The following is a 13178-nucleotide window of genomic DNA, read 5'->3' on the forward strand; positions in this document are numbered from 1 at the left end:
CAGTATACTACCCTGTCAGTGCTGTCTACAGTGTCTACTGTCTACCACCTGCTCAGACGTCTGACGAGGGCCGTGCTGTTACTGTTTGGATGGGTAGTGTTGTTGCAGGGGGCTAGAAGAAGAAGCCTCTTCCCAATGCTGTCAGGCCTGGTTAGCGTCGGGGCTCCAGTTCTCCTTGATGCAGTCCATCATCCCCCTTAGTTCAAAGACTGACTAGCTGCAGGTCTTTGTCAAAAGCCCAGTTGGAGATCTTTTATGTTCAAGATGTAGGATTTCTTAGGATGACTTTGATTATTTATTTATTCCACTCCTCTTGTGTGATAGTGCCAATATTTTAGGCGAAACTGCTCAGCTTGCTCTGAAATTCATGTTGCTTTATTGTAGCCCTGTTTTGCCTTTGAAACGTAGCTTTTGAAAAGCCCAGCTCTTATTTTTAAGTCTGATCTATTTTTCTCTCCGTCTCGCCCTCTTCTTCTCTGTCCTGCAGCCCCTCACCACGTATTCCCGACGTTCCACACGCCCATCCCGATTGACATGCGTCACCATGAGGGAAGATACCACTATGAACCACACGCCCTACACGCCCTACATGCCATGCATGGGTAAGTCTTCTTCAGGCTGGTTTCTACTGTATACACAAGCTGTTTACAATAGATAGCAATTAGCTATTAGATAGCCTTGTTTCAGCCAACATTTAATTTATTTTAGCTTTATTTAACTAGACAAGTCAGTTAAGAACAAATTCTTATTTTTAATGACGGCCTAGGAACAGTGGGTTAACTGCCTTGTTCAGGGGTAGAACGACAGATTTGTACCTTGTCAGCTCGGGGATTCGAACTTTCGGTTACTAGTCCAACGCTCTAACCACTAGGCTACGCTGCCGCCCCATTTAAAGGGCAACTTTGAAGGATGAGAGTAAATGTGTTGCCCAGATTTAATATCACAGATTAAATATTATTATCTTTAAAAAGTACAAATTACCATTTTTCCTCACATCCCTCATTTCCTATAACAGTTGATGATTATGGGGGACAGCTTTGCTTTTTGCCAAGTATCAACCTACTAGCCTGTGGCCAGCCAATACACATCCTCTTTCCATTAGTTAGCTATACAGTGCTGGATCCATCACAAATTACATGACACACACACACACACACACACACACACACACACAACCTTTTCCCCTCTACCTACAACAGTCCTCTACATTCATTACTGTGTTATAGTGGTCCTAATCGGTTTGGTCCCAAGAAAACAACATCATTATGCTCTCACACAGTACAGAGGTCTCCAATACAGTGTAGTAATTGGTTCTATGATAGTTACATGTACATTCATTCAACTTTCAGGTTACTGTGCAGTCCGTTGGATGATTAGCTTGGTTAGTAGTGGCCATGATTGGTTTGGTAGCAACATCTCAGTCCTTTAACAAGTGAAATTGAACCAGAACGTTTTTGACGTTGCTATAGTAAAGACTTTATCTTTATCTTAAAAACGATAGTAGTAAAACACAAAAAAGTCAATAGAATTCTGGAAATAGTGTTCAGCTTAATTTCCATTTCAATTCAGTAGATTTGATGGTGATACATACTGTTTGCCTGGCTTCAGCAGGGCTATTTATCACAGCACTAGGGAAGTAGAGGGGGTAGAAAAACCTGTCTCTACACACGGCCACCTTGATTAATGTGATTTGATCTTGACAGTGGACCCCTAATTCATCAAGACCTTGATCTAGCTGTCTTTCCCGTGCCTGTGCCAAATTCACTCTAATTACAGGAACATTGCACAGCAAATTAAGTGTGGTGTCATTTGTCGAGGAGACGCGCCAGTCAGGCCCACTTTATTATACGCTGGTGGCTGCGTGTCAGAGGTCCCCTGCTTGATTGTCTAACATGACATCTCCATACAGTCCCCTTTATCATTGTTTGCATATAACATAATGAGAGGGCTGGTTATTTTGTCACAGCTGTCATAAATTGGGGAGGAAGCGGCGGCAGTGGGAGGAAGTGGGAAGAGGAAGAGAAGCTTAGAGTCTCTTCTTCTGAGGTTTTTCTACTGTATGGAGGAGAGATTTGTAATCACTGTCAAGTGAGAGGACAGGAGCAGTCCTGGGCTCAAAGCAGTGGTTCAGCTAGAGACAGAGAACAGTAGGGATGGGGATACTAATCTCCTTTGCTGTGCCGGGTAGCTATGCAGGAGCTTGGACTGAAGCTATGATATAAACCACCCGCATGGAGTGTGTGCGTCGACACAAACTGTCCCGGCTTTCATGACACTATGACAAATCATGGCTGTTCTAGAAACTTCCCAAAACTTTTTACGAGTTTAGTTTTTCACTCGAAGACCTGTTGTAAGAGATATCCACAGCTACAGCATAGTTAGGTACTTTCCAACGGATTACAATTCAGAGAGAATATGATATCTTTTTAACATGCATTATTCCCAGAGAGAATCATTTTTTACCTTTATCACTATGATCATTCAAAAACAAAGTGCACAAGTTGTGGCCCGAACAGATATTTTTGCTCCCATCCTGAGTATCTCAGACCAAGGGGGAAAAACAACACTGTGCCTGTCTGCCCATTATTATCTATGAGGAGGAGGAGGATTGCGTTAAGTCTACCAAACAGCCCAGGGCTATAAGAACAGATCAAGTCATTGACAGAGGCTGCCAGTGAGTGCAACATTCCCATTAATATCCTAACACTGTAGCTTCTGGCTCTGTTGCTCTGTGACTTCAGTTCTAACGACTCTATAATCGCTGTCTCATTCCCATTTCCCATCTGTTTGTTTAGAGCTGTCAGGAACAACTCTGCAGAGATTACTTGTTTGGTTGATTGGTAAAGTCGTTGTCAGCCCAGAAGGTACATATTTAAGAGGCTAATCATGTAGTTTCTTCCCGTTGTGGATCGCTATGTGTCAGGTAAGCAAGACTATTTATAATGTCATTACGGCAGTACTGTTTCTACAGTTGTACCTGTCAGCTGTAGTTTTAATGCTACAGGTTGGCCAGCATTCCTAGTAGGTAGCAATCAGTGGAGGCTCCTCAGAGGAGGAAAGGGAGGACCATCCTCCTCAGTGAATTTAATAAAATAAAATGTTTAAAACATTTAAAAAGTTACTTTTTAGATAAAACTATACTAAATATATTCACATGTCAACAAATAATTGATTAAAACACTCTGTTTTGCAATGAAGGTCTACAGTAGCCTCAACAGCACTCTGTAGGGTAGCACCATGGTGTAGCCAGAGGACAGCTAGCTTCCGTCCTCCTCTTGGTACACTGACTTCAATACACCCCCTTCCATAGAATGCAGAATGAACTGACATGTTGTCCACCCAATCAAAGGATCAGAGAATGAATCTAGTACTGAAAGCATAAGCTACAGCTAGCTAGCACCGCAGTGCATAAAATGTGCTGGCTAGTTGACTCAGAGAGAGAGAAAATAGTTGAACAATTTTTAACAAATTAATTTTTCAAAAATGAAGGAGAAGCAATGGAGAGAGAGATTTCGTCTTTTTTTTTCACTTTCAGTTTTACTTACTTAGCAAATGCAGTTGGCTAATTTAGCCTACTCAAACACCTGGCTCAAATAGAGGGATGCTATGGTAGCTGGCTGGCTATGACTATCCAACACAGCACTGGAACTCTTCCAAGTCAAGGTAAGCTTTTGGTTTGATGAATTTATTTCCACCGGGGCCTGCCGGTGTAACTGCTAAACTGCTTACAGTGACTATACACTGTAACGTTACTGCATATTTGTATCGGGTTTACTAACGCATTAGTTCTATTAGCTATGTTGACTAAGATGTTACTTTAGTTAATATGGGGACAACGTTGTAGGCTGTGTGTAGAGATGATACAGCTGATGTGTTGTTCATTGAAGTCCACAAACGAAGGGAAAAGGTGAGAGGAGGAGAGAGCATAGAGGTGAGAAGGAATACAACGTGGATGCTATGAAAGTGAACTGTGTTTACGCGTGATCAGGGGTGTATTCATTACGGTGATTCTGTTGAAAAACGTTTTTTTAAACGGAAGCAAAATAAATACCTGAATTTGTCCAATAGAAACTCTCGTTTGCAACTGTTGGACTAATGATTACACCGTAGTTAAACTCTCTCGACCTGTGTGCACCTACCTTTGTGTAAAAAAAAAAGAAAAACGTCCTCCCTCATCATAAACGGCACTGACTGCCACTGGTAGCAATACTGAGCTGACCAGAGTCAACAAAGGATGGTTGTGTCCACGGAAATAGTGATATGTTAACATTCCGATGTTTCAAACCCTCTAATCCAATGAACTGTTTGTTGTAAGTAATTTCCCCCTCTTTCTGCATATGTGGAACTGCTGAAAGTATTGCATGTGAAGTTTAAGCCCAAACCATCCATATCATGTTGCAGTCCAGGCCCATATAAATCTACAGCAGTTCATTCTAGCCCTGAAGTGGACGATGTGATTTATCTAAATCACAGCTCCAGCCCTGAGGTAGCTACAGAAGAGACACCGTCACATTGTAATTAATCTCTAGTGTCGCTCACCGTAGCGGCCCAGCGCAGATACATGACACACAGAGACAGGCACACACAAACACACACACACACCAGCCATACATGCACCACACACACACACACACACACACACACACACACACAAAGCATACACACACATATAGTTATCCACACCTCATTATACAAATTATATCTCATATTGAGCACACTTTAAATCCAGACAGCCTATATAAAACCACCGTCAACTGAACACTTACAGTAGAGTAGAATTAGGTAATGTCTGCGGAGGAGAGGTGTAAATGAAATCATGTTCAATTACCCAAAGTGTTTCAGACAGAACACTAAGTGGACTAATTAGAACAAGTATACATCTGCTCCAGCTTTAGCGCTCTCTGTTGGGACTGTAAAGGCTAGGCTAGCAACTCGTCGGTCTAGTCCTGCATTGTGCGAGCTAACAGCCAAGGTAGGACTGGAGGTGCCTCCTGCTCAGCAGGGCGACTGAGAACTCCACAGCCTCCTTGATCTCACACCCGCCCGGCGCCAGGCCCAGATACACTTCACGGCCAGGCAATGTATGTTTGAAACTTCGGTCGCATCTGAAGCCCAGGCCTCCGCATAGTAATGATGAAACCATTCCACTGAAGGGCCTTATAAATTTGAATATTGTATTACTTATTTAGGGTGCTGCTCTCTCTACATCCTATCATTTTAAGTAAAGGCATACTCTTCTTTATGGAAGAGGGTTTTGTTTAAGCTAACCATTTCTCGTTTTTGCATGACTGCTGGCTAAAGAGATCAATATTTATGTGATTCATATTTAAAAGTCATTAGTTACATCTATTCAGGTCTATGATCTTGTGAAGGGACAGATGCCTGATGTAGGTGCTTGCTATTATTATATACGAACATCTCAGGTCCTATGCAAATAGCTTACTGTAACCCCGGCAACCCTGGCAATGGCGGTTCTAGACCATTTCAACTGGGGGGGGGGCAAGCTGGGGCCAGTTGTACTGTTAGAGGGGCCAGTTACATTAGACGTTATTGTCGTCATATCGTTTTCTTCACTGCATTGCAGGCATTAGCAGGCAAAAGACCGTGTTCATAATCATCATCGTTGCCACTGTCTAATAACGGATGTAAAAAAAGAACGATAGCAAAAATTTGTTATGTAAAAATTATTCCATACTCCACATTTAGGGGGCCCCCCAGAACCGCGAGTGAACCCTGGGGTATTCTATGACAAGGTCTTGTCAGTTCATGTAGATGATGTGTTAATAGTTAATAGTGGTGCGAGGGTTAATAACCGTGAGGCATTTTAAATATCAATCAGATCGTTATCTCCGTCAAATCAAACAATTGGTCTTGCTTCACTCGTGACGCAATCACAATGTTTTGCTGCAATAAAATACGACCATCGTTTTCTCTTTCCCGTCGCAATGTTACATGGACTACATGACCAAAAGTATGTGGACACCTGCTCGTTGAACATCTCATTCCAAAATCATGGGCATTAATATGGAGTTGGTCCCCTCCTTGCTGCTATAACTGTCTCCACTCTTCTGGGAAGGCTTTCCTCTAGATGTTGGAACATTGCTGCGAGGACTTGCTTCCATTCAGCCATGAGCATTAGTGAGGTAAGGTACTGATGTTGGGGGATTAGGCCTGGCTTGCAGTCGGCATTCCAATTCGTCCCAAAGGTGTTCGATGGAGTTGAGGTCAGGGTTCTGTGCAGGCCAGCCAAGTTCTTCCGCACTGATCTCAACAAACCTTTTCTGTATGGACCTCACTTTGTGCACAGGGGCATTGTTATGCTGAAACAGGAAAGGTCCTTCTACAAACTGTTGCCACAAAGTTGGAAGCACAGAATCATCTAGAATGTCATTGTATGCTGTGAAGATTTCCCTTCACTGGAACTAAGGGGCTTAGCCTGAACCATGAAAAACAACCCATTATTTCTCTTCCACCAAACTTTACAGTTGGCACTATGCATTGGTGCAGGTTCTCCTGGCATCCACCAAACCCAGATTCGTCCATCGGACTGCCAGATGGTGAAGCGCGATTCATCACTCCAGAGAACTAATTTCCACTGCTCCAGAGTCCAATGGCGGTCGAGCTTTACACAACTCCAGCCAACACTTGGCATTATACATGGTGAGCTTAGGCTTGTGTGTGGCTGCTCGGCAATGAAAACCCATTTCATGAATCTCCCGACGAACAGTTCTTGTGCTGACGTTGCTTCCAGAGGCAGTTTAGGACTCGCTAGTGAGTGTTACAACCGAGGACAGATGGTTGTTACGTGTTACACTCTTCAGCACTCGGCAGTCCCGTTCTGTGAGCTTGTGTGGCCTAACACTTTGTGACTGAGCAGTTGATGCTCCTAGACGTTTCAACCTCACAATAACAGCACTTACAGTTGACCGGGGCAGCTCTAGCAGTGGCGAAATTTGACAAACTGACTTTTTGGAAAGGTGGCATCCTATGACGGTGCCACGTTGAAAGTCACTGAGCTCTTCAGTGAGGCCATTCTATTGCCAATGTTTGTCTATGGAGATTGCATGGCCATGTGCTTGAATTTATACACCTGTCAGCAACAGGTGTGGCTGTAATAGCCGAATAATTTGAAGGGGTGTCCACATACTTTTGGCCATGTGGTTTATCTGTTTGGCTCTCTGGACCTAGTAGACTCCTTCCCATGGTACAGGTAGGTAGACTCAGGGAGATGAAAAGGTCTGTGGCTAAAGGCCCAGAGAGCGACGGACTGAGCTATAGGCAGACAAGAGCATTTTGCAGCCAGGTTCCAGTCCGTAATATCAGGTTGACGTTTTAAGTTGCCCAGTAATCTAAAGGCTTTCTGTGAATGGAATATCTGTTTCTTCTCAGGCCTCAGACAGAGAGCCTTTTATGGTCATCCGTCAGCTAAGGCCCATGGCAGAAAGTTGGCCCATGGCAGAAAGTTGGCTTTGAGACAAGCTTTGGTCGTCTGGGGGGCATTTACTGGAAACGGAGTGGACTCACTTTGGGTCAAGCACAGACTAACCGGCCCCTGGAGACAGACAGTACTGGGGATAACTGAGCGATTGAGGTCAACCTGGGTCTGTATTCAAAAAGCATCTCACAGAAGGAGTGCAAATAGACAAAGATTCCAGCTTCAGACACTAAACTGTTCAATAGTTTCTCATTGGGTAACTAGAGAAACTCTTAAGCATAAGGTTTTGTGAAATGAAGTTGTTTTCAACCATTTTTAAGTCTTCAGTCAGGGTATACCTATATTTGAATGGAGATAGTATGTGCTAGTTTCTGGTGTGCTGAAGGAAAATGAGTCTGGTGTCTCCTGCATAGTGTGTACTCTGGCTTTCCAGACTCATGGCTCCACCCCCAGAGGTTCAGACATACAGTGTCTGTAGTAAGAGACTACCTGGTGTGTGCTGCTGCATCCTCTGATCTTCAGCCTGTCAGAGGATCTGTCTGTACAGCTAGCAGTAACCAAGCAGGACACACACCTCTCATTGACATGTTATGAGTTCCTCCTCTCCATGGGTCAGGTTAGAACTCATATCAGACACAGTGTGACTATCTTCAGTATCATTCCTGTCTGGGGTTAAAGGAACAATGACAGATCAAATGCTGAAATCAGCTACAGTGCCAGAGGCAGAGGCAGGTTTTATGTTGAGGGCTGAACTTTTTGTCTATCTATCTATCTACAGTTGAAGTCGGAAGTTTACATACACCTCAGCCAAATACATTTAAACTCGGTTTTTCACAATTCCTGACATTTAATCCTAGTAAACATTCCCTGTCTTAGGTCAGTTAGAATCACCACTTTATTTTAAGAATGTGAAATGTCAGAATAATAGTAGAGAGAATTATTTATTTCAGCTTTTATTTCTTTCATCACATTCCCAGTGGGTCAGAAGTTTACATACACTCAATTAGTATTTGGTAGCATTGCCTTTAAATTGTTTAACTTGGGTCAAACGTTTCGGGTAGCCTTCCACTCCAATACCTTGACTTTGTTGTCCTTAAGCCATTTTCCACAACTTTGGAAGTATGCTTGGGGTCATTGTCTATTTGGAAGACCCATTTGCGACCAAGCTTTAACTTCCTGACTGATGTCTTGAGATGTTGCTTCAATATATCCACATCATTTTCTTTCCTCATGAAGCCATCTATTTTGTGAAGTGCACCAGACCCTCCTGCAGCAAAGCACCCCCACAACATGATGCTGCCACCCCCGTGCTTCACGGTTGGGATGGTGTTCTTCGGCTTGCTAACCTCCCCCTTTTTCCTCCAAACATTATGGCCAAACAGTTCTATTTTTGTTCCATCAGACCAGAGGACATTTCTCTAAAAAGTATGATCTTTGTCCCCATGTGCAGTTGCAAACTGTAGTCTGGCTTTTTTATGGCGGTTTTGGAGCAGTGGCTTCTTTCTTGCTGAGCGGCCTTTCAGGTTATGTCGATATAGGACTCGTTTTACTGTGGATATATATACTTTTGTTCCTGTTTCCTCCAACAGCTTCACAAGGTGCTTTGCTGTTGTTCTGGGATTGATTTGCACTTTTCGCACCAAAGTACGTTCATCTCTAAGAGACAGAACGCGTCTCCTTCCTGAGCGGGGTCATACTCGTCGTTGAAGGGGGACCAAAACGCAGCGGGTAATGTGCTCATCCTCTTATTTATTGAAGAAAACACTTAATCAATACAAAACAAACGACGAAAACAGTCAAGTAAGGTGCATAGACTATATAGAAACAACCACCCACAAAACCCAGTGAAAACAAACACAACTAAACATGGCCTGCAATTAAAGACAACAACAACCAGCTGCCTCTAATTGGAGGTCATTGACAAAACTCACATAGAACTAGAAAAGCTAGATAAACATAGAAATAAGAAAACTAGAACCTAAACCCACAATACCCAACAACACAAAACAAACACTCCCTGCCATGCCCTGACCAACTACAATGACAAATAACCCCTTTTACTGGCCAGGACGTGACAGTACCCCCCCCGAAAGGTGCAGACCCTGAATGCACCTCAAAACAAAACCCACAAAAACAACCCCAAACCTAAAGGGAGGGAAGGGAGGGTGGCCACCGTCAACGACAGTTCCTGTGCTTCACCCCCCCCCCCTTCCCAATCCTCCCACCACGGAGGTGGCTCTGGCTCTGGCCGTAGCTCCCGTTCAGCAGACTCTGGGCTGCGCGGCATCGCTGGAGGCCCCGGGCTGCGCGGCGTCGCTGGAGGCCCCGGGCTGCGCGGCGTCGCTGGAGGCCCCGGGCTGCGCGGCGTCGCTGGAGGCCCCGGGCTGAGGGGCGTCGCTGGAGGCCCCGGGCTGAGGGGCGTCGCTGGAGGCCCCGGGCTGAGGGGCGTCGCTGGAGGCCCCGGGCTGAGGGGCGTCGCTGGAGGCCCCGGGCTGGGGGGCGTCGCTGGAGGCCCCGGGCTGGGGGGCGTCGCTGGAGGCCCCGGGCTGGGGGGCGTCGCTGGAGGCCCCGGGCTGGGGGGCGTCGCTGGAGGCCCCGGGCTGGGGGGCGTCGCTGGAGGCCCCGGGCTGGGGAGCGTCGCTGGAGGCTCCTGGCTGAGGGGCGTCGCTGGAGGCTCAGGGCTGAGGAGCGTCTCTGGAGGCTCAGGGCTGAGGAGCGTCTCTGCAGGCTCCGGACTGTAGGCCGTCTCTGCAGGCTCCGGACTGTAGGCCGTCTCTGCCGGTTCCGGACTGTAGGCCGTCTCTGCCGGTTCCGGACTGTAGGCCGTCTCTGCCGGTTCCGGACTGTAGGCCGTCTCTGCCGGTTCCGGACTGTAGGCCGTCTCTGCCGGTTCCGGACTGTAGGCCGTCTCTGCCGGTTCCGGACTGTAGGCCGTCTCTGCCGGTTCCGGACTGTAGGCCGTCTCTGCCGGTTCCGGACTGTAGGCCGTCTCTGCCGGTTCCGGACTGTAGGACATCGCCGGAAGCTCTGGACTGGGAACTGTCGCCGGAAGCTCTGGACGGGGGACTGTCGCCGGAAGATCTGGACGGGGGACTGTCGCCGGAAGATCTGGACGGGGGACTGTCGCCGGAAGCTCTGCACGGGGGACTGTCGCCGGAAGATCTGCACGGGGGACTGTCGCCGGAAGATCTGGACGGGGGACTGTCGCCGGAAGCTCTGGACGGGGAACTGTCGCCGGAAGCTCTGGACTGGGACTGCACACTGGAGGCCTGATGCGTGGGGCTGGCTTAGGAGGCGCCAGACTAGTAACACACACCACAGGGCTAGTGCGAGGAGCAGGAACAGGACCTACTGGGCTGGGCAGGCGCACTGGAGGCCTGATGCGTGGGGCTGGCTTTAAAGCGCCAGACTAGTAACACACACCACAGGGCTAGTGCGAGGAGCAGGAACAGGACGTACTGGGCTGGGCAGGCGCCCTGAAGGCCTGATGCGTGGGGCTGGCTTTGGAGGCGCCAGACTAGTAACACGCACCTCAAGGCTAGTGCGGAGAGCAGGAACAGGACGTACTGGACTGGGCAGACGCACTGGAGGAAGAGTACGAGGAGCAGGAACAGGATACACTGGGCCATGAACCCTCACCGGCGGTCTGATGCTTGCAACTTGCATCACCGGTCCTGGCTCGATGCTGGCTCTAGCATGACACCTGTGAGGAGCTTTCACCAAGCGGACCGGGCGTATCTCCGCATAGCATGGTGCTTGCTTGCTCCGTCGCTCCCCATAGTAAGCACAGGTGCTCCTTCGTGCCCTTTCCGCCAGTACCTCTCTCCGGAATCTCGCGTCAAGCTCCTCGCTTGATTCCTTGACTGACTCCTCTTTGCTCCACGGCTCTCCCCTGTACGCCCGGGAAGTTAGGTCAGGGCACCCCCCTGACTCAGCCCAACTCCCCGTATGCCCCCCCCCAAAAATGTTTGGGGGCTGCCTCCTCACCTCCTGAAATGGAGGATATAATGCCTCATACCTCCGTCGTTCCCTCTTAGCTTCCTCCAGCTCCTCCCTTGGGCGCTGGTACTCCCCAGCCTGCCTCCATGGTCCTTTACCATCCAGGATCTCCTCCCATGTCCAGGACTCCAAATAGCTCTCTTGCTGCTCCTTCCTCCGCTGCTTGGTCCTTCTTTGGTGGGTGGTTCTGTCATACATACTCGTCATTGAAGGGGGACCAAAACGCAGCGGGTAAAGTGCTCATCCTCTTATTTATTAAAGAAAATACTTAATCAATACAAAACAAATGTCAAAAACAGTCCAGTAAGGTGCATAGACTATACTAGAAACAACCACCCACAAAACCCTGTGAAAACAAACACAACTAAACATGGCCTGCAATTAAAGACAACAACAACCAGCTTTCTCTAATTGGAGGTCATTGACAAAACTCACATAGAACCCCCTGCCACGCCCTGACCAACTACAATGACAAATAACCCCTTTTACTGGCCAGGACGTGACAAGCGGTATGACGGCTGCGTGGTCCCATGGTGTTTATTCTTGCGTTCTATTGTTTGTACAGATGAACTTGGTACCTTCAGGTGTTTGGAAATTGCTCCCAAGGATGAACCAGATTTGTGGAGATCTACCTTTTTTTCTGAGGTCTTGGCTGATTTCTTTTGATTTTCCCATGATGTCACGTAAAGAGGCAGTGAGTTTGAAGGTAGGCCTTGAAATACATCCACAGGTACACCTCCAATTGACTCAAATTATGTCAATTAGCCTATCAGAAGCTTCTAAAGTGAAGACATCATTTTCTGGAATTTTCCAAGCTGTTTGAAGGCACAGTCAACTTAGTGTATGTAAACTTCTGACCCACGGGAATTGTGATACTGTGAATTATAAGTGAAATAATCTGTCTGTAAACAATTGTTGGAAAAATTACTTGCGTTTTGCACGAAGTAGATGTCCTAACCAACTTGCCAAAACTATAGTTTGTTAACAAGAAATTTGTGGAGTGGTTGAAAAACGAGCGAGACAGAGAGAGCAACAGAGAGAGCGAGACAGAGAGAGAGATCTATCTACCTACCTACCTACCTACCTTATGTTACAGTGTATTTGTCTGTGGATAAGGTAATTTAGGGTAAATGCCGTAGGGATGTAATATCATTACATTGCATGGTTGCATTCCATACACCCACTCACATACACACACAGTCTGCTCCATGACCCCATCTCACAGGAAACCTCTGTCGCTAACGTATTTCCAGATCAAAGCCCTGATAGGATGAGGAATGGACTGCGTCCCAAATGGCACCCTATTCACTATGTAGTGCACTGCTTTTGACCAGGGCCTATAGTTCACTAGGGGATAGGGTGCCCTCTGGGACGCGGATCATGATATTAGACGTGATCTCATTCCAGTCTATATACACAGAGCAAGGAGACAGAGCATATCAGATTCACCTTAGATTCATTATTCAGGCTTAGACCTGGCTGGCTGACACACTTGGCCTGCCTGCAGAGTTTATACAAATGTCTCAGGTGTGTGTGTGTGTGTGTGTGTGTGTGTGTGTGTGTGTGTGTGTGTGTGTGTGTGTGTGTGTGTGTGTGTGTGTGTGTGTGTGTGTGTGTGTGTGTGTGAACGAGTGCTCTGACTGCATCGTGTAGCACGGTCTGCACCCGTCTGTAGTATCAGATGGGAAAATGGTTAGGCTATGTCATGTAAGGACTTAGGTCAGGTGAGATACAGCAAAGGGTC

General features: G+C 46.9%; 1 protein-coding gene across 3 annotated transcripts in view; it reads left to right on the top strand.

Moving 5' to 3' along the window:
• The window catches only part of LOC106574262 (zinc finger protein GLI2), an 82455-nt gene that overhangs the window by 34779 nt on the left and 34498 nt on the right, over nucleotides 1-13178 (top strand). For all 3 annotated transcript variants that reach the window (XM_014150041.2, XM_014150042.2, XM_014150043.2), the window contains one exon: nucleotides 488-602. In XM_014150041.2, the coding sequence (XP_014005516.2) occupies nucleotides 488-602 (115 nt within the window). The remainder of the gene's footprint in view (nucleotides 1-487; nucleotides 603-13178) is intronic.

The sequence above is a fragment of the Salmo salar genome, chromosome ssa16, assembly GCF_905237065.1.
Source record: "Salmo salar chromosome ssa16, Ssal_v3.1, whole genome shotgun sequence".
In the NCBI taxonomy this organism is placed as follows: Eukaryota; Metazoa; Chordata; class Actinopteri; order Salmoniformes; family Salmonidae; genus Salmo; species Salmo salar.